The 19152-nt window shown below is 36.2% G+C and overlaps 2 protein-coding genes across 3 annotated transcripts; both read right to left on the bottom strand.

Annotated features, from left to right (window-relative positions):
- Nucleotides 1-2315: 2315 nt before the first annotated feature.
- Nucleotides 2316-5874, bottom strand: LOC145765679 (proton-coupled folate transporter-like). Its single transcript, XM_082577503.1, has 4 exons — nt 5577-5874; nt 4432-4772; nt 3516-3637; nt 2316-2508 (listed from the first exon to the last, which is right to left on the bottom strand). The coding sequence occupies exons 1-4, from the start codon at nt 5872-5874 to the stop codon at nt 2316-2318; spliced, it is 954 nt and encodes a 317-aa protein (XP_082433629.1).
- Nucleotides 5875-5929: 55 nt separating this feature from the next.
- Nucleotides 5930-18643, bottom strand: LOC145772684 (proton-coupled folate transporter-like). 2 transcript variants are annotated; one of them, XM_082584557.1, is made up of 8 exons: nt 18344-18643; nt 16481-16821; nt 15536-15663; nt 15054-15242; nt 14683-14849; nt 10663-10903; nt 8564-8638; nt 5930-7437 (listed from the first exon to the last, which is right to left on the bottom strand). In XM_082584557.1, the coding sequence occupies exons 1-8, from the start codon at nt 18543-18545 to the stop codon at nt 7386-7388; spliced, it is 1395 nt and encodes a 464-aa protein (XP_082440683.1). In that variant the 5' UTR covers nt 18546-18643; the 3' UTR covers nt 5930-7385. The 2 variants fall into 2 exon arrangements, with proteins under 2 accessions (XP_082440683.1, XP_082440690.1); XM_082584564.1 differs by having other exon boundaries at nt 5930-7432.
- Between the last annotated feature and the right edge of the window lie 509 nt (nt 18644-19152).

Below are 19152 nucleotides of genomic sequence, written 5' to 3'. Positions count from 1 at the left end.
AAATCGAAGCAAGAAATTGGCAACTGATCATAGCAGAGCCATATCTAAAAATCAGCAATACATAGGCTAACAGTTTTAAATATGTGTCATTTCTAATTCATTGACAATAGACCGTGCAGTCACCAGTAATTTAACTGATCAGCATAATTGTAGGAGTGCCGGTCCACACAACAACGCAGAAAAAGACTACAAACTATAGCTTTGTGAAGATAAAATATTTTGTGGTGCACAAAAATTAACCAATAACTTAATGGTCAATCTTTCAACATGTGCTGCGGATCACAGCACAAAAAAAGAACAGATCTCTGTCTGCGATTTACCAGTACAGTATAGCCTAATACAATTTGGGTAGAGAGGTAACTCTTTTAAACCATAAACAGACATAACTAAGCAACAACACTACATTTAACATTATAAAAACAAAAAACAACAAGCGAACGTTTTCGGCTAGTCATATAGCCCTTTTCAAGCCTATAAGAAAAATACATTATTGAAAGAAATGCTAAAGAATCATATAGTATCACAGCAAAAATATGGTCAAATCTAAACATTTGAGAAACTGCCTCGCTCAAACAAAATGATAACTGAAAATTACACAGCGCAACGGGTCAAGTATTTCAGAGGTAAAATTAATTGATTGTTCAGACAAGGACTCAGGCAGATTACGCAAGAAAGACAGAAGCACAAGAGATAGTGGCACAAAACAAAGTAATGCGAAAAGCACAAGACGTGATAATTTAATCAAAAAACTGTTAAAAGGTAAGAAGCTCCGCAAGCAAATAATAGTCCGTCAAAGAATTTTGTACGTAAGTGTTCGTCCGAATTCGAAACCAAAATTCATGAGGCATTGATCATCAAATCTTTAAACCCAGGGCTCAACAGGCAATTATTTGCTTGCGGAGCTTCTTACCTTTTAACAGTTTTTTGATGAAATTATCACGTCTTGTGCTTTTCGCATTACTTTGTTTTGTGCCACTATCTCTTGTGCTTCTGTCTTTCTTGCGTAATCTGCCTGAGTCCTTGTCTGAACAATCAATTAATTTTACCTCTGAAATACTTGACCCGTTGCGCTGTGTAATTTTCAGTTATCATTTTGTTTGAGCGAGGCAGTTTCTCAAATGTTTAGATTTGACCATATTTTTGCTGTGATACTATATGATTCTTTAGCATTTCTTTCAATAATGTATTTTTCTTATAGGCTTGAAAAGGGCTATATGACTAGCCGAAAACGTTCGCTTGTTGTTTTTTGTTTTTATAATGTTAAATGTAGTGTTGTTGCTTAGTTATGTCTGTTTATAGTATAGCCTAAGTTACAGTAAATCAGTTGGATATCGCCTCAAACGTAGGCCTACTGCATGGATGACGTTCTCATACGTAATAAATTCTTGGAAGTTATGAGATCGATACCATCGCACAGAATGCAAAACCTCAATCTAGCCTATCTAGTCCTATATCAGAGGTGACGAACCTGCGACCCGCGGGCCGCATGCGGTCCGTCAAAGAATTTTGTGCGGCCCGCAAAAGAATTTGACAATCGCTCATGCATTAAAGACAAAAGACACCTCAAAGCTGTTTTATGCCTTCACTGGTACACCTTTCCTTTGCTACAGGTCGAGGCTGACAGATGAAAATCTTAGTATGCAGTTGAGAGTTGCCACATCGTCTGTTCGACCTAATATTGAACGCTTAGTCAAGCAAAAAACTTTCCAAAAATCCCACTAAGCAAGAAAATTCAATGCTTTAATGTTATTTTTTAGTATTTTATGCTTCAATGCTGCATTAGATAGCTTCAGCTGTATGATTCGTATGGGCTTTTGTTTGTTGTTTGAAAAATAAATTTCATTAACTGATTTGTTGTTTCAGAGCATAATGGTCAAAACATTTAGTCAACTTGAGCAAAAAGGATAGAGCCAAAAAAGAAGAAATTATACTCATATGAAAGCAAACGCTTCGAAAATTAAACTGTCTTCATTATCAGTGCAAGTACTGTTGCTCTATCCTATATTTGCTCAAGTTGATTTGTTTTTATTTTTTTACTGTTGTACGTTTCGATTTTGCGTAAGATAATTTCAACTATGTGGGTTTTATTACTTTCATCTGCCATTTGTTACTTTTCATGAATAATATCTTGAGTCGCTTCTAAAAGATTTCATAGTAGGCCTAGGTTAAGATAAAAAAGTTGTGTGGCCCCATAAGTCATGTGTAATTGACAAAGTGACCCGCAACCGCAAAAAAAAGGTTCGTCACCCCTGTCGTATATGATCGTGCAAACTACCATAATTGCCAGGACTTTACTGAGTTCAATTATGTTTATCTTACCCAGCGAGAGCAGGTGACCAGCACAAAGGTGGACTGAGCTCATATATGACAATTGTGTCAAAGACTCCAGAAAAGTTCACCAATAACAGAAAAAAGCAAAACACAAGTCCAAACAACTTCAAAAATCTATTCAAGTTTTCTGTGAGCAGAGTCTTAACGCCCGAGAAAATTCCACAAGCACACAAAGACCTGAAAAATGTCAAATTATTAGACAAGTGTATATAACTGACAAACGAAGAGAGACACACATGTACCAATGCAAAGAGTGCAGATATGTTGCCTTGGCTATTGATAAACAAACTACTTTCTTGACTTTTGCTCCAAATGTTACCAAAGCAGTATGAGAGTATATGTTTTATGTTCATGTTTTTGTAGCCTATTATGTAAAAGCATTGTCGGAGCAAAAGATCTATCGTTTCGCAAGTCCAGCATACAGTTAAGAAATTAATTCAAACTTTTGACAGCAAGCCAAAGAGGATGAAAAACAAGTCGCAAAAGTAGCGAACACAGATACAAACAGGGGTGAGGAGATTGTAATGGTACTGCAATCTTGTGCTTAATGGTACTGCAATAATGATTAAATGCTGGCTCTTCCTACAATTAATAAAAATGTTGAAAACCCCATTATGATTCGTTTATAACAAGACTGTAACATAGTCAAAGCGATTTACGTGTGTTGGATGTCACCACAGAGACTTTGAAAACATAGAAACAACTATAAACGGTGAAGCGCTGTCTCTGAAAACGATAGAATTGTGACCAAGTCGGCTATGTTAAAATTTTCCGGTCGCTCTTGATAACATTCCAACACAGCGATAAAGTACTAGTCTATGTTTTTTTATGCAGATTTTCTAACATGTTTTTTGTTTGGTTTTTCTACATTTTGTAATTTCAAATCATTTCTTAAGGTAGCCTATTGCGATCGTGCTAAATTTATTTCACTTGGTCTTTTATTTCTGTTTGTCATACTAAGCAGTGGACCGGGGTACACCAAAACGCGAAAGCCCTGATGTTCTTATGTGACAGAAAGTGTCAAGAATAAGTTTTCTTCATTTGGTGTCAATGTTAGTAATGCAGTAATTTTTTGACAATAAATTGCATTACGATTACACGTGAATTTGAAGCCTGAAGTATAGATCGTAATCAAATATAATTACCCACTACAATTAATCATATCTGAAAACAGGTAGGCCTACCTGATTTTCTGAGATGATGATAACTTAACTTGAGAGATGTTAGATTCAGGAAGCAAAAGAGCAATGTAGAAAAAGGTCAGAAGCAGCAATGCGCCCATCAGCCACAATGGAGGTCCAAAACCCTGTGCAATAAAATTTGGTTTAATGTTGTAGCATAAAGTAAAAAACATTGGCTTGCAACACCACGATGGAAATCGTGTCACGTAACCAGTTCAGTTTGTTTTTATTTCTGACCATCACAACGAAAAAACAATATATGACAAACATAACAGGGGTCTAGAAAAAGGTAGAAGCGACAAAGAGCTGACGTTATAACGTGCATGATACCAAAGCAGGACAATCAGTTTAAAATAGGACACGGTCGCAACACCTCAACAAAAAATTTTTAAATTTAGAAAACTAGAAAAAAGTAGGCTAGTGAATTTTTTTTTAACAATGTGTATGAGTAAAAAAATAAACAAAAGAACAAGACAAAAAGACAGTTGCCATGTTGATCGACCTTGGGGGGTTATCAGCCACGTGTAGCCAGAGAAACAGAACCTTCGTGAGTTATGTATTGTAGAGACATTTGTTGATAGTTGTGACTAAAGGCTCCTCATATGCCACTGATTTGTTTATGGAAGCATAGCACTGGAAAATCAAAAGTAAACGCAAAAATAAATACTTGATGAGTAAATTATTGCGTCAACACTTTTCTAACCAGTGATACTGATGAGCCTGAATAGGAATATAACCTAATATTAATAAATTGAGATCCACAAACTTAAAAAGCGATAAAAAAGCTGTGATGTCGGAATTGGAAAGATTTTCACGTTTCCGTACTCAGTCCTTAAACAGACGCAGAGTTGGGTATATTTGTTTAGATTCGACAGCCAAATAAGAAAATACATGAAGTAAAAAACTTTCAGCCTCTCACTTGCACATCAATCCAAACACCGCATGCCAAACTGGCAACCACTCCTCCTATACCGGAACTAGCTTCCCCGATAGCAACCCTCAATGTTCGGTCTTGATGAGATGAGACATCGGCAATATAAGAAAAGCAAGACCCCAACGTCCCGTAACTGCCTCCCAGCAGACCAAATACGATCCGTGCAAGGAGGAAAGAGTACAGAGGAAGTGTGAGCTGAATAGCAAGGATCGATACTAAGCATAACACCAGAAAACCAGCGATATTGCAAAGCAAAGCAGGTTTTCTACCAACAACATCGCCCCACGACCCTATGACAATGGTTGCAAAAAAAGACGGCACAAGACCTGCAAAAAATACAAGCACAATTATAAAAAATTTTATATTCGTTCTTAACATTAAAGGCCATTCAGGTAAAATAAACAATTAAACATGTGTACTGTATTACATTATCTGACAAATTATCAAAAAGACAATTCATGGAAAAACGACAATTCATCGAATTATCCAGAGCTTTGAAGCCTCGGAGCTTTGCATCTTTAAAAGGAGCCGGAGCTGTATGTAAACTTCAAGTGGAGTTGGAGCCAGTCGTTTGATAGACAACTCCAGACCCCAATTAATTTCACGAGATGCTATTGGCTGATTTCACATAATTTAACAGCAACCCATTACAAAATTGATAATTGTTGGCTGGTATTTTTAATTGTTGGATAATTGTTTTGCGTCTACTATTTCGTAAAACTTTAAATTTGAGATGATTACTGATCGAGGGCGACTATTAATGAAGTTGTATATTATTCGAGAAAATACGGAGCTGGAGCTAAGTTCTGATAGAAGAGAGCTCTGGAGCTGAAGCAGTTTCATTCTTATGCCAGCTTCCAAGTCGTGGAATTATCGACGCTAGTTTCGTCGACTTTCTTTTGTTTATTATCAAATTTTCTACTGCAGTTTTGCAATATGTCCTGAAGACTGGTCAGGACATAATTAGAAAACTGATGTAGAAAAATCTCACAACAGAGAAACTTGGCGCCTCATTGCCTCCAACCCTCGACGAGAGGAAGGAACTTAATGATGATGATGATTATCAATTACGTTTGATGAGCTTCATTTGTCATACTTCTATCGTCACATCTTTTAGCAAGGTAGCTTACTTCCTATGTTGAGGTAAAGCACCCATTGACTGGAAGAAGAAGACACTTTTGCTTCAAGCTCTTTGATGGTTTCGCTCTCATTTTCGGTGCTACACTCATCTGCTTTTGTGTAATTTTCAAGTCCATAGTGATCCGAAAAGTATTTGTAGATGTACTGCTTGCTTACGTTGGAGTATGTGTAGTAAAACAATGAAACAACGATAAGAATTGGTTCAACGGTTACTCTGCGGTATCTTGCTCGGCACCGGACAGTTTCTTGTAACTTTGGCGTTGAACATTCAACGGGATCGTTTTCCATTGTCGACTTACAACATCACCAATTTTTAATTGCAGCGAAAAATTTCCTAATAAACCTTGAAATTAAACAGGAAAGCTTGGGTGGGTATTATGATCTATCTATTTCATGAAAGCGCTGGTACTAGACAAAGCGTAAATTTACAATTATTAAACCAACTATCCACTCATATCCAGAAAAAGTTAATCAAATGAGATAGCTTGAGGAACATGTCAATGAGATACACGTTTTTATGGATACCGTATCAGTGTTCAGTACGACAAAATAAAAGAGAAATAAAGTGATAGGTTATTGTACAGTAAGGCGATCATAAAAAACGAGACGTAGTAGTAGTAGCCTAAATTCTTTGAATAGATCCTGGAGGAAGCTTTAAAAACTATCAAAGGAATTGTCGTTGATTGAAAGAACGCACTTTGGAATCAGATTTACCGATTTCCGACCATCAAGGTGAAAAACAATACTTGCCGCAACAAAAACGTGTCTAAAAGGTAGTTCTAAGCGATTATAGCAAAAACGCGAACGTAAAAGCATGCTCGAGACCGAAATGATTTACCAAGTACAAGGTTTTGGAATTTAGGCCATGAGGAAAAAATACGAGACAAATCTAAAAAAACAGGTGGTAGTTATAAAGAGTACGGGCTTGATGAACCTCGGATGATTCAAATACAATAGGTGTTCAAGAAACATTACATAAAAGATAACTGATAGACATCATCGTAAGGTAAAGCAACATAGAGTTGACGAAACATCAAAGTTATTAAATTTTAATTTACAAATTCTTGTATCGACTTTGGTACGAGTAAAGTAAGCCATGTTATGTTCCGTTGATGGCAAACGTAAATCACGAAAAACGTATGATCAGGAATGAAGATTGTTTCTTAGCCAAAATCAAACAATACCAATAACAAATATAATGTGGTTCACTGACACTGCTAAGAAACATTTCATTTTCGTGTTAGGATTGTTTTATGCAGCAAAGACCTAACATGTCTTTTCAGAACTAAATCTTTCTCACTTAAAACTTTGCACCTTGACCTTCTAATATGCAGTTTTCTTCAAAATAATTTACAATTTATCTAGCAGAAAAGCTTTAATACACACAACTTTGCAAAGTAACATGCACCTATGTAAAGCAGTGTAATCGTACACTCCATAAAACTGCAGCAGCTGAGGCTAACATAAATAAAATTATTAAAATGCAACAATTCCTTTGCAAAATAGGCTGATACAGTACTGTGGCCTGGAGATGCGAATCATAAGCAGAAATAAATGTCAAACAGGGATATTGCATAGCTAAGCAAAGCACACATTAGCTGAAAGTGTACTCATAAAAAGGTAGGAAAGACATATTACATTACAAAGATGCTAAAAGATCTACAATTTTCTTTCTTTGTTCCACTTAATCACATAAAGGTAGAGATTCACGTGTTCTACGTCAAACAAGGACATTGCTTTTAACAAAACTGGACAATTTTTTATGAGAATCCAACTCCTTGGCGTTGAATGCTCCACCTTCAAATATCACTGGTTGAACTGCTCATCGCTGTCTGCTGGCAACCCTCTGCTCTGAACGAAATTAGTGATGTATTAATACGAAGGTCAATTTGACAAGTTACTGCACTTGTAAATGGAAATTAAATTGTAAAATATAAAAGTAGCAGACGTGCTTGGTGCAGGGATATCTTGATATCCCTGGCTCGGTGCAAGCAAGCGTCGGCAATTGAACAATTTTGCTCGGTTTCGATACGGTATCTCAAAGGAATGGTTTGATTGGCGACTTCTTAAATTTATCCGACAACATACGGCCACCGCGCTGTTTCATGAATTTTAATATTTAAGAGTGTTGGCAATTCTTCAAAGCAATCGCGTGTTCTTGAGAAATAATAGGGATAAACAGTTACAGTTATAACATTTTAACTGACACAATTTTAAATCGCAAGTTTGGTAGAGGTTCCTTTGTTGAACTATACATAAGCGAAACCAAGCAACACCAAAGCATTTACCATTAGTATACAAAAATAAAACAAAAATGAAAACGTTTTCGGCTATCCATTGTGAAGGATCTGAAAAACTGATTTATATGAAACTGAAGTAAGGGACGTTAGAGAATGACATGCACAACAAAACGAGTAAGACACATTGAATGCTTTTAAGAGATATAAGAAGCTTCTCCAGCCCGCATTGAGCCATTGTTTGGATGACAAACAGGATTTCGTTGATTTTCTGATACGAACTCCAAAAAGCTTGAGCGAACAATCTCAAAAACCTCTGACGGACGAGAAACGAGTTTAAATGGACTGTGGGACTCAAATAATGCAAAAATACGCTCACACTTTTGTTTCTTTTTGTGTTATGATAAAAGCCCTGATGTTGCTTGGTTGTATTTGCTCATAGGTTTAAACTACTTGCGTAACCACCAAACGTACGTTAAACAATAGTTATGGTCTAGCTCGGCATATTAAATACACAACTGACATAAAGGTCAACTGTAAAAAAGTTTAAAATTCTGTAATTAGATAGTTCGTTACATCGCTGTCTACAGTGGCATCAATGTATCATACGGCACTTCATGAGAGTCCAAGCCACAGGGCTAATCGAAATTATTCCGGGCAAAACTGAGCGGGGGGTCGCCTCACCACTGCTCAAGACTATGATTATGAATTACATATGAAATATATAAATGATAACTCACAAATCACTTTGAAAGCCGAGATATTCCTCCGCTTGATTGGCAGCTAAGTCGTGTTTGATTTTGAAAAAAACAAAGCTGAAAAAAAAGTTAAGATTAACGTTCAAGAGCAAGAAGACATGTTATAGCATCTGCTCTGCTGTAATATTGTGCCTAAAGCATGACTTGAATTTCCTGTAAGAGATATACTATGGTGATAAAGAATAAGTTAAAGGAAGATTGAAAGCTTGTTGCACTGCACACAATTTCGCCTTCATACAGCTGTTAGAACAACAAATACAACCGCACATTTGTCGTTTTAATAACCAGTTAACAGGACAATATACATTATACATTACCGGTTAACAGGATATCAGACAATCAGTGGCGTATCCTGGTTGATTTTCCTAGAGGGTCATAGCCAGTGTAGGGGTCTGGGGGCATGACCTCTCAGGAAGTTTTTGCAAATTTGCCTAAGTTTTATAGCTTTTCTTGCAATCTGAACCTTACTTAAATTATCCAACAGCTGGATAATTATATAGTATCACAGATTGCCTTTTAACACTTGAATATTAATTTATCAGCAAATGAGATGAGCTGGCAGTTAACCAATCCTACTCAGTTAATGCCGCCTTTTTCTTTTCTTTCTTTTTTTATGTATAACCTAATACTGGAGTAATCTAAAAAAAATCATTGTCTAAACTCTAACAAACACGTTACTAGTGTCAGTAATAACTTACAACTTTCACAATGGGAATATCCCCATATTATGGTGACTTTAGTTTTGCATGCAATTTCAAATCAGCATGCCTTGGTCCCACTTGCTCTTTTACCAGTGTGGTAAAAGAGCGGCGAATAGGCAAATTGTATTATCAACGCATGCTGAGCTCTTCTCAGCATGCAGGGTTGCCAAAGTCAGCAAAGTTGCCAAATTTTGAAAACGAACAGTTGTTTCGAATATTGAAATTAAGAGAGCGAGGAGGTTCTGCTATTAACATTTTCAATTTCTACGCATAGATTCGTTGTTCCTGAAAGATTTCTGATTTTATTAAAATTGTAAGGCATGCAGTGCATTCCTTGCATGCATGGAGAATACGCCACTGCAGACGACCTAAAATTTGACATCATACAATTAATTCGTCAGTAAAACAATCTAACTGTGACACGGATTTAGTATAGTTTGCTTTGTATAGCAGTGGACACTTCATTTGCATATTAAACAATCACAACATTGACTGCTTCTGGGACATATCTTTTTAATGAAGCACAATGTATCGTAAGCGTTAATTCTAGGTGGGCAAAAGGGCTGAGCCTTCTCCGGTCTGGCACCGATAAAAGAACAAGTGTGGTCGTTTCAACTTATCGTCCATTTTAGTAAAACGATTACAATATTTTCGGAAAACAACTACTGTAGTTTGAAACTGGAAAATGCTCAGTGGCCACCACCATATACTTGCTTCACAAAAGTTTTGCGAGCAAGCGCAGACAGTACAACCTTATAGTGAAAAATTACTGGTGTAAAAAGTGTTGTCTACATGCGGAATGCCTGTTGTGTGTTATAAAGCGAATTGAAATCGTACGAAATTGTCCGATATAAAAATACTGTACTGTATTTTAAATAAATTAAGCCTAGTTTAAAAAAAGTAACTGATCAACAAAATGCGAAACCAACAAATTTTTCAGCGCAACACCGTGACATACATAATTAGCAAATTAAGTAACAAGAGATTACATAAGAATTACCACAGAAAAAAATTGAAATTGTAACAGTAAAACAATGTGCTCTAAAGAATTGTCTGCGGTCTGTAAAGCTCCACATCCTCTTTACAACTTACACTGCTTGACGAATTTGCGTAGGAATAAGGATATCGTGCTTCAGTGAGAGTTGTGCTTTGGCGACAAGTAAATTATCGTAGTAAGAGTTGAATTAATATAACCCTGCCGGCTTTAAGTAGTGAGCAACAGCAGCGCCATCTACCGGCTTTGGATTTAGCACAAAATAACGTGTCTATTTGCACCACCACTTTCTAAAAAGGCTTACCTAACGGCTAACGCATATGTTGACTAATATAAAAAAAAATCGATATCTGGACAGCCAACTAAAACAGATTATGTTGAAGTACCTTAACAGTATAAAGAAGAGAACTTGCATTCCAGCTCCAACTAAAAACACAGTCCCACGAAAATCGTCAACAGTTGCAGAATATATCCCATTGAAAAGTAAAGAGGAAACGAGAGATGCCAGTGATTCAGCGCATGCAACCAGTGCAAACGAAGTACCCTGTGATGCTTTACCAACAAGCCTAGACAACATGCTCCGCAAAACTGTTGCACTCACTGTGCGGAAAATAGCAAAGGAATAACCTGAAGGATTATAAATTAAGATCAAAAATTATTGATGAACGGAAAATAAGTAAATGAAGCTAAAAAAATTAATCTTCCTATTTTACTTCTTACTTTATTTGGATTCAACGCAACGATACCTTGATTGATACACCCATCCAAGAGTGCAATCTCATCCGAATCATTGCCATGCATTGCAAAGTTGACACAACTGTTTACAGCTTAATTTCTCCTAAGTCACTCAATCGGAGCACAACAGTTTTAATTAAAAACTAATCTATTTACTACCTAACGTCAAGAAAATGGTATAAACTAAGAAAACAAAGTTTCAAAAAATTTTACTGCAGCCGTTTACAGTACAGGAGACTATTAGTGACAAAAACTATTTTGACTAAAACTATTACAAGTGCAGAGCAGAAACTAAGTCATAGGCCGCATTCGTTTAAAATAACCCAACCATATTCGTAGATATATTACTGTAAATAAAAACAAGACTTAAACTATTTTAATAATAACACTGGTCTACAAATTTCAACTTTTTTTTTCAGGTTTGGGTTTTGACAACTGATTTTGGCTAATTTTGGGGCGCTGAATCCAAAAATGAACTCAGATTTTCTCTATCACATCAAGTTTTCATTCTATCGTTGCCATTATTTTATGAAATTGACCAATTTTTACCCTTTTTAGTGCAGTAAAATGTCAAATATAATTATTTTTGACAGCTATAAACTTTCAAACATAAAGATATTTTTACACTAAATTCATAAATTGGTTCAGATTTCCTCTAAAATAAAAAAAAATTCCTGTTGTGATAATCGTATTAGGACATAGTGGAGATTGGTAGCGTTGAGTTTTTCCATGCTGGCTTGAACTCCCTGTCTTGGCTTCTCAGGCGTTATCGGTGGGTCAGCTGCTATCTCTATGCAGCAGGGTTACCAGATGTAAATTTGGCAAGGACCCAACTGCACTTCAAAAAGGGCCAAAAAAGAGCCAACTTTTAAAACAAGGGGCCAAAAATAGGGCCAACTCAATTTTCAAGTACTAAGAAGCAATTTCACTGAATTAGCAACACATTCTTAGGCTTAGCAATATAGCTAAATATTTCACCTAAACAAAATAATTGAAGTAATACCTTTGTTACGGAAATAGTTACTGTGTACCGTACACAAAAATAAGGAAAATCGACAAACATTATTGTTTGAAATAGGAATCAATCAGCCAAACATTTCCACATTCAATTCACTATCATCCTCCCATTCGAGTTCACAGCATACGCAATGTCTGTGGTAAGTTTTTCCCCAATTACCGTAGGCTACTATTGTATTTCCTACCGGTACGGTACCGCTCTCATATCTTGCTTTCTACTTCTTTGGCATCCTAGTCTTTCTGGATCAAGTCCAACAAACACGATTGAAATAAAATAGTATACCTGTATTACACTGCCACAGTAGCCTAACTAGTGTTATTGTGTTACAACCTTCACCAGAAGACAAGGCAAAAAGAATCACTTGCAAAAAGACATTCTACAATCCCTCACATTTTGAAAACGGCCAAACAAGGCCCAAAAAAGCTAAAGGGCTAAACTAAAACTTAAGAAACCAACTGGTTTTCAAAAAGGGCCAAAGAGCCAACCCGAAATTGGAACTCAAACGAATTGGAACCCAACCCAAAGAGGCAACAAAATGGCTACACCCACGACCTACTAGAACACGGCCAAATATGTTGCTATTTGAGGAAATTTCTAAGAGTCTGAATTGTTACAATCATAGCTATGATAAACCTGTCATCTTCCCATGACCAGAAGTAAGTAAAATAAGCAATATTTGCACCTAGACATATGTTTGGCTTGTTTAACCGGAGATTAGGTATGTACGTTGAGCACAATTTACACAATAATAATAATGTAATATGTAAGACTTTTCAACTGCACCCTGGAGGTAGTATCGTTTGGTGTAATTGCATGTTCCATTGAAAATATCAAGGATTTTTTAGGGATTTTATGTTGTAAGCTGTTCAGTGTTCATTTGATGTGTCAATTTAAATTGTAATTTGTTTGTTCTTCGCCAAGTTTAGTTTTGCAAGTAAAATATGGCTATTGGCGAAAGATCCTGCTTTATAAAAAAAAAACTAACGACTGTATGGTCTGTATGATGAGACTACCGCCTGGATGCAGTTGGAAAGTGTTACATATTTTACATTATTATTGCAAAAATTGTGCTTAACATACATATCTAATCTCTGGCAAAACAAGCCAAAAATATGTAGATGCAAATGTTGCTTGTTTTTACATACGTCTGCAAGTGGGAAAAGACAGGTTTATCATGGCTATGATTGTAACAATTCAGACTCTTAGAAATTTTTCCAAATAGCAACATATTTGGCCGTGTTTTAGTAGGCCGTGCTACACCAAATACCCATGTTTCCTATGCTACTGGGACAGCAGGGCCAAGGATCAGCACTGGAACAAAGAAGAGTGGCCTCCAAGGCTCACTTTGACACCTGGAGACAAAAATATCATACGTGATCAGTTAGTTGATATCAAAAAGATCCTCTTGCCTCCTCTTCACATCAAACTTGGTCGCATGAAACAATATGTAAAAGCTTTGGATCATGAAGGAGAGTGTTTTAACTATTAAGTATATATGTTATGCTTTTCCTGGTCTCAGTGAAGAGAAAAAAAGAGCTGGGATTTTCAATGGACCACAAATCAGGCAATTGTTAAAGGATGAAAATTTTGTAAAATCAATGTTGCCATTCGAGGCTAGAGCTTGGAATGCTTTCGGTGCTGTTGTGAGAAATTTTTTGGGAAACAGAAAAGCAGAAAATTATAAAGATCTCTTAAGGGAGCTACTGCTTAATTTTGAAGATTTGGGATGCAGGATGAGCATCAAACTTCAAAGTTCACTATTTGAAGAGCCATGCGGATGAGTTTCCAGAAAACCTTGGGAAAGTTAGTGAAGAACAGGGTGAACGTTTCCACCAGGATATTAAAATTATGGAGGAACGTTATCAATGTCGGTGGGATTGTCATAATGATGGCCGACTATTGCTGGAGTTTTAAAAGAGAAATTCCAGATGCTGCTCATAAAAAAACTCCCTCAAAAGAGCATTTTTAAGCTTATAAGTGAAGAGTTCATATTTTATGAAAGCTCTTTTTTTGACTGTTTCTGAACTCGCCCTGCCCAAGTCCCTTTGAGTCAATCTTTATTTTGGCACTTTGCAATTTCTGTGTGTGTCTTCAGAATTTCTGCACTCCATTGGAATGTCTATGTGCATATTGTGTGAACTGTAGGCTATAATTCAGATAATACCTTGTCATTGTCCTATCGACATGTTCGTCAGCATAATGTAGCGTTTGATGTTATTATGGTTGCTCTTTTGCCAGCCTATTTTTTATTCCAAGGCATGAAATTTTAATAAAGACAACGCAAATTTGTGTGAATATAACATAGAATGCTTGTTTGCTAATTAAAGCTAGATTATTGCATGTAAAACAATGTTTATTGCATCAGAATTCCTTGTTTTGACAACAGAGGGGGGCAAAATTGATTTTTTTCAAAAATTAAGGATATTTTATATCTCAAAAACGTGATGTGATAGAGAAAATCTGAGTTCATTTTCGGATTCAGCGCCCCAAAATTAGCTAAAATGAGTTGTCAAAACCCAAACCTGAAATTTTGTGTAGACCAGTGTAATCGCTTCAAGTGGTAAAATCGGCGGCTTGGTGTTTTCTAGTTATACTTGGAGTTAAGCGGCAGTTAGGCTATGTTAAAAGATAGGCAAATATGACAAACGTTTACCGGCGAACATCATCCATGTTAGAGATGCAAAGGCATACCATACCAACGAGAACGTCGTCGAAAGTGAACTTAATAAAATGAATGCAAAATCTGAAACTCTCTGGGACAACAGCTTGATGGTAATGACTCCAAAGAGATACGAAGAATCTCGAACAGCAGATCCATAGCTATTGAAGTTTCATAAAAACACAATGCAATTTGGCATCGACATAAACTCCAAAACTTTAATATTAAAAAAAATATGAATAAACGGATATGAACACTGAACAGCATACATCCAATCCAAAAACATCCTTAAGCAAAAACAGTTGCAAATAAAGAAGTATATAGACATTTTTTTTGCACTGTAAACAATAGCCTATAAATCATACCCTATTAATGAAGATGACCAGCACAGAGGCGGGCTCAGTTCATACACAACAACAATATCACCGGTCCCATCATGAACAGATAATTGCAGAAAAAAACAGACAATTATTCCAAGAATCTTCAGGGTTTTGTCCCGATTTTCAGAAAGAAATTCCCAAACAACAACAAAATGATGGAATGAAAATAGGCTTCTGAAATATAGTACAATGTCATTGATCATCAACAAGTAACACACATATTCATTGATTTTTAGAATAAAGCAGTTATGGAAACAAATATATTGCGGTTGTTAAAAAGTAGAAAAAAAAACAATCAACAAGGATTAGACAGTTATAATCAGAATGGTAAAAATCAAATGCAAAAACATTAGAAATTAAGATTATCACCAAGCTGATTAGATCAAAGTCAAAAAGTTCAACTATTTGTAATTAGCCTTGTAGATGAGTAAATAAATTAATAAAACAAACGATTTTCAATTTTTCACCTGATCTTACTAAAAGATACACTGCTGCCATTGTCCAATCCTTCTCGACTCTCGGGGAGGATAAACACAATGTACAACATGGAAGCTAACAGGAGACTGAACAGTAACCACAATGGAGGTAAAAATCCCTAAAACATTATTCATATTAAGATAACGAAATGCCAACAAAATCTTGAATAAGACAGTGAATAAGACAGTGAAAAAGCGGTCCACGACATTAAGGCGCGAACAAAACGGCGCAGAGACAAAAAGGCGCAGAGGCAAAACGGCGCAGACAAAACGGCGCCAAAGTCAATGTAACAAGCTCAGAACCTTTTCCTTATTTTTTTCACATGTTTTGGTCAATTCCTCTTTGTCATGAGTTGCCAAGGGTGGTGGGGGGGGTGACTTGTATACCAGCTCCAAGAATCCTTATTCACACATAAACTTTCGTTATGGTTGCAGAGTATTATCGTTCTATACATTGACTTTGGCGCCGTTTTGTCTGCGCCGTTTTGCCTCTGCGCCTTTTTGTCTCTGCGCCGTTTTTTCTGCGCCTTTTTGTCTCGCGCCGTTTTGTTCGCGCCTTAATGTCCTGCTTCGGTGAAAAAGCCGCCTTTCTGCTGGTGTAAGTTTTATCACTAAATTATACAAGTTTCCAACTAATATTACTTACTTAATAGCCTATCTTTTAAGATACGGTATGGTTTTTACCCAACAATAAGCTATTTTACAGAACCAAGGAAATAAAAAGGTCAAAAAGGATTTACCATACTAGGTACAGTAACGCTGAAGGCCAGTATTATCTTGCTTGCAGAAAAAAAAAAGAATTTAATCAATAAAACAAATTTTGTTATTGTTATTATATAGTTTCACAGAACTTTAACACAAGCTAACAGAGCTCTATTCAAATTAAATATAGTAACTGTAATTGATAATGCTGCAAATCGCAAAAGTATAACTCACCTGGGCATCAATCCAGATACCACTAATCACACTTGCTATGAAGCCACCAATCCCAGTAGATGCTTCACCAACGGACATTTTAAATGTTCGATTTTTGTGGGAAGATGTATTGGCAAGGTAAGCATAACAGGAACATAAAATCGAATTCAAATCACCAAAAATTCCAGCAAAAATTCTTCCAATTAATAGATATGCCACGTGAAGTTCGTATTGGATCACCACTATGTATGTGATAATCATACAAAACAATCCAAAGAAACTTAAAAATAAAGGTGGTCTTCGCCCAACGGAATCGCCCCAAGTTCCAATAATAACAGTGCAAAAGAATGAAGGAACAAAGCCTGAGCAACAACAAAAGTTAGGAATTGATAACTATCAGGCATAACCTGCAGCACATGCAGTTGAGTTTTAAAAACAATTTTACACTTACAATAGCAAGATGCATGAAATAGCACTATTAATTGGCTAAAGCTTGTTTCACACTTTAATGAGTAGGCTATGTCGTTGTCATCTTTATTTATTCCATTTTAGTTTGATTGGATCGGTAGTCTATTAAACACTCCTTTGGTCTATACAAAAGGTCTCAAACTCAAATTGCTCTGTGGGCCAAATGAACACTTGTAAATCAACCCCAATACACAGAAAGAAGTCAATAAACAAAATAACACAGTTAAAACACAATGAAAATGGAAGTAAAAACGAAGATATGGATGGAAAAACGGTAGCCACTTCAACATGTCACTTTTCAGTAAGACCCAAATGGACACTGTAAACCAATCAGAACATGTTTAAGTGGCTACCGTCCAATTATGGCCCTTCTAGCACTTAGCCAGAGAGTTGATTCATGTTTTGGACTTTGTTTGGTAAATACAGAGGAAAAAGAGTTATAACAGGGATGGGAATCAAACCCATGTCATCGAAATGTATTCTTTAGCCCAAACCCTCTGGACCACGGCGAAACTTTTGTACATGTTTGTGACCCCTAGTCCTATCAAATATTTAATAAAAACTGTGGAAACAACAAATTGTTGATCTAACGAGAGAGTTTTTGTACCTGTAACACTGTGCTGACAAATTGCCACCAGAATAATGATCATGACGGGTTAGGTTAGAAGAAATGTAAAGGACAAAATATGGTCCAAAATACCTCACTCACAAAGGCAAATAAAGCTAGGCCTACTCACTTCAACAACTGGACATGTGATAAGGAGGGAGGAAGGAAGTTTTCTTAGAAAGGCACTAGATCTAAAGGTGGATGGGAAGAGGAAACGCGGTCGTCCAAGAAGAACGTGGAAACAACAAGTGAAGGATGAGTTTAAAAAAGTCGGACTGAAGGAGGAAGATGCAAGGGACAGGGTGAAATGGAGAAAAGGGATTAAGACAATTGCTGCACGGAAACAATCGGCCACCCCCACTAGTGGGGAACAAACCGACGATGGATTATGATGATGAAAGTGACAGCAGATGAAGGATATTGTATGCTACCAAATTCTTATGGATAGTTTTGTCAATGGCCTTTGGACAATGTTGTTGGCGTCCAGCTCACAAACTTTGTGCTTAATGCTTATGAGTGCAGACCAACAACTTCACATTGAGCATAATAACACTCGGTACCTAGTCAAGTTAATAAGACCATCATATTTAAAGACGAGCTATGACTACACTATATGTCAATACTTTCTTCTCAATTTGTATTAAAACCCTACTCAAACAGAAAATCAAGAATTTTACATTGCTTCAACATCTGTAGATGTAGACATCTGTAGATGTTGAATCAATGTAAAAAGAAGTTGATTTGCTGTCTGGGCTGTTGTTCTACAAAAGGTCTTGTTAATACAAACTACATGAAAAAAGTATACAAACCTGCAATATTTAAGTAAAGTATCCAAGCACTTGATTCTGCAGAGACTTTTGCTTGCAATTCTTTGGTTGTATTTGAAGCATTGTTTGTACCACACAATGATGTCTGGGTAACATTGTCAATCCCAAAGTTTTTGGATATTTTATAGTATATGTACTGTTGCGATATAATTGAATACAATACTATGGTAAACAAAGCAACCATCAATAAAGGTTCAACAGTAATTTTCTTTAGAACTTTCAAATAAGTTATAAATTTGCATGGTAGTGTTCCAGTCACTTCTTCAGTTCTTCTAAGATCCATTTTGCATTAATCAACACTTGCGTATAAAATATACAAAACATAAAACATGTCACCATGTAAATTTTAAAAATATCTGCAATCAATCGCTGGCTTAGTTTTTTCTCATAATACCACGATAATACACCGGTACATTATATAATGAAATATGAGAGGAATGAAGAGAAAGACCTCATAAGGTCACCAAGTCAGCTTCGAACCCATCACTGTTATAAAGAAAATGTTACCACTGACAATACTGAAAATACTAGAGAAAATAATAAATGTTGAATAAGGGTACAATTGCAATGTGGTGGTAAATACACATAAGCCAACAATGAGAAAATTGTATACAATCATAAATTCCTGGACACTGCAATCTCACAAGATGAGCTAGCAAGGTTTTGAAACAAAAACAAAAAAGTGAGCAAAAACAAAATGAGACTTTGCACAGAGTCAACTACACTTTCAAGTGGTGTTTTGAAATTGAAGGGTGCAAAAAATTTGAAAACAAATGATGCCCCTGCAGAAC

The sequence above is a fragment of the Aplidium turbinatum genome, chromosome 1 (genome assembly GCF_918807975.1).
Source record: "Aplidium turbinatum chromosome 1, kaAplTurb1.1, whole genome shotgun sequence".
In the NCBI taxonomy this organism is placed as follows: domain Eukaryota; kingdom Metazoa; phylum Chordata; class Ascidiacea; order Aplousobranchia; family Polyclinidae; genus Aplidium; species Aplidium turbinatum.
Note: the sequence above shows the minus strand (reverse complement) of the source record. Positions and strands in the feature narration are given on the sequence as shown.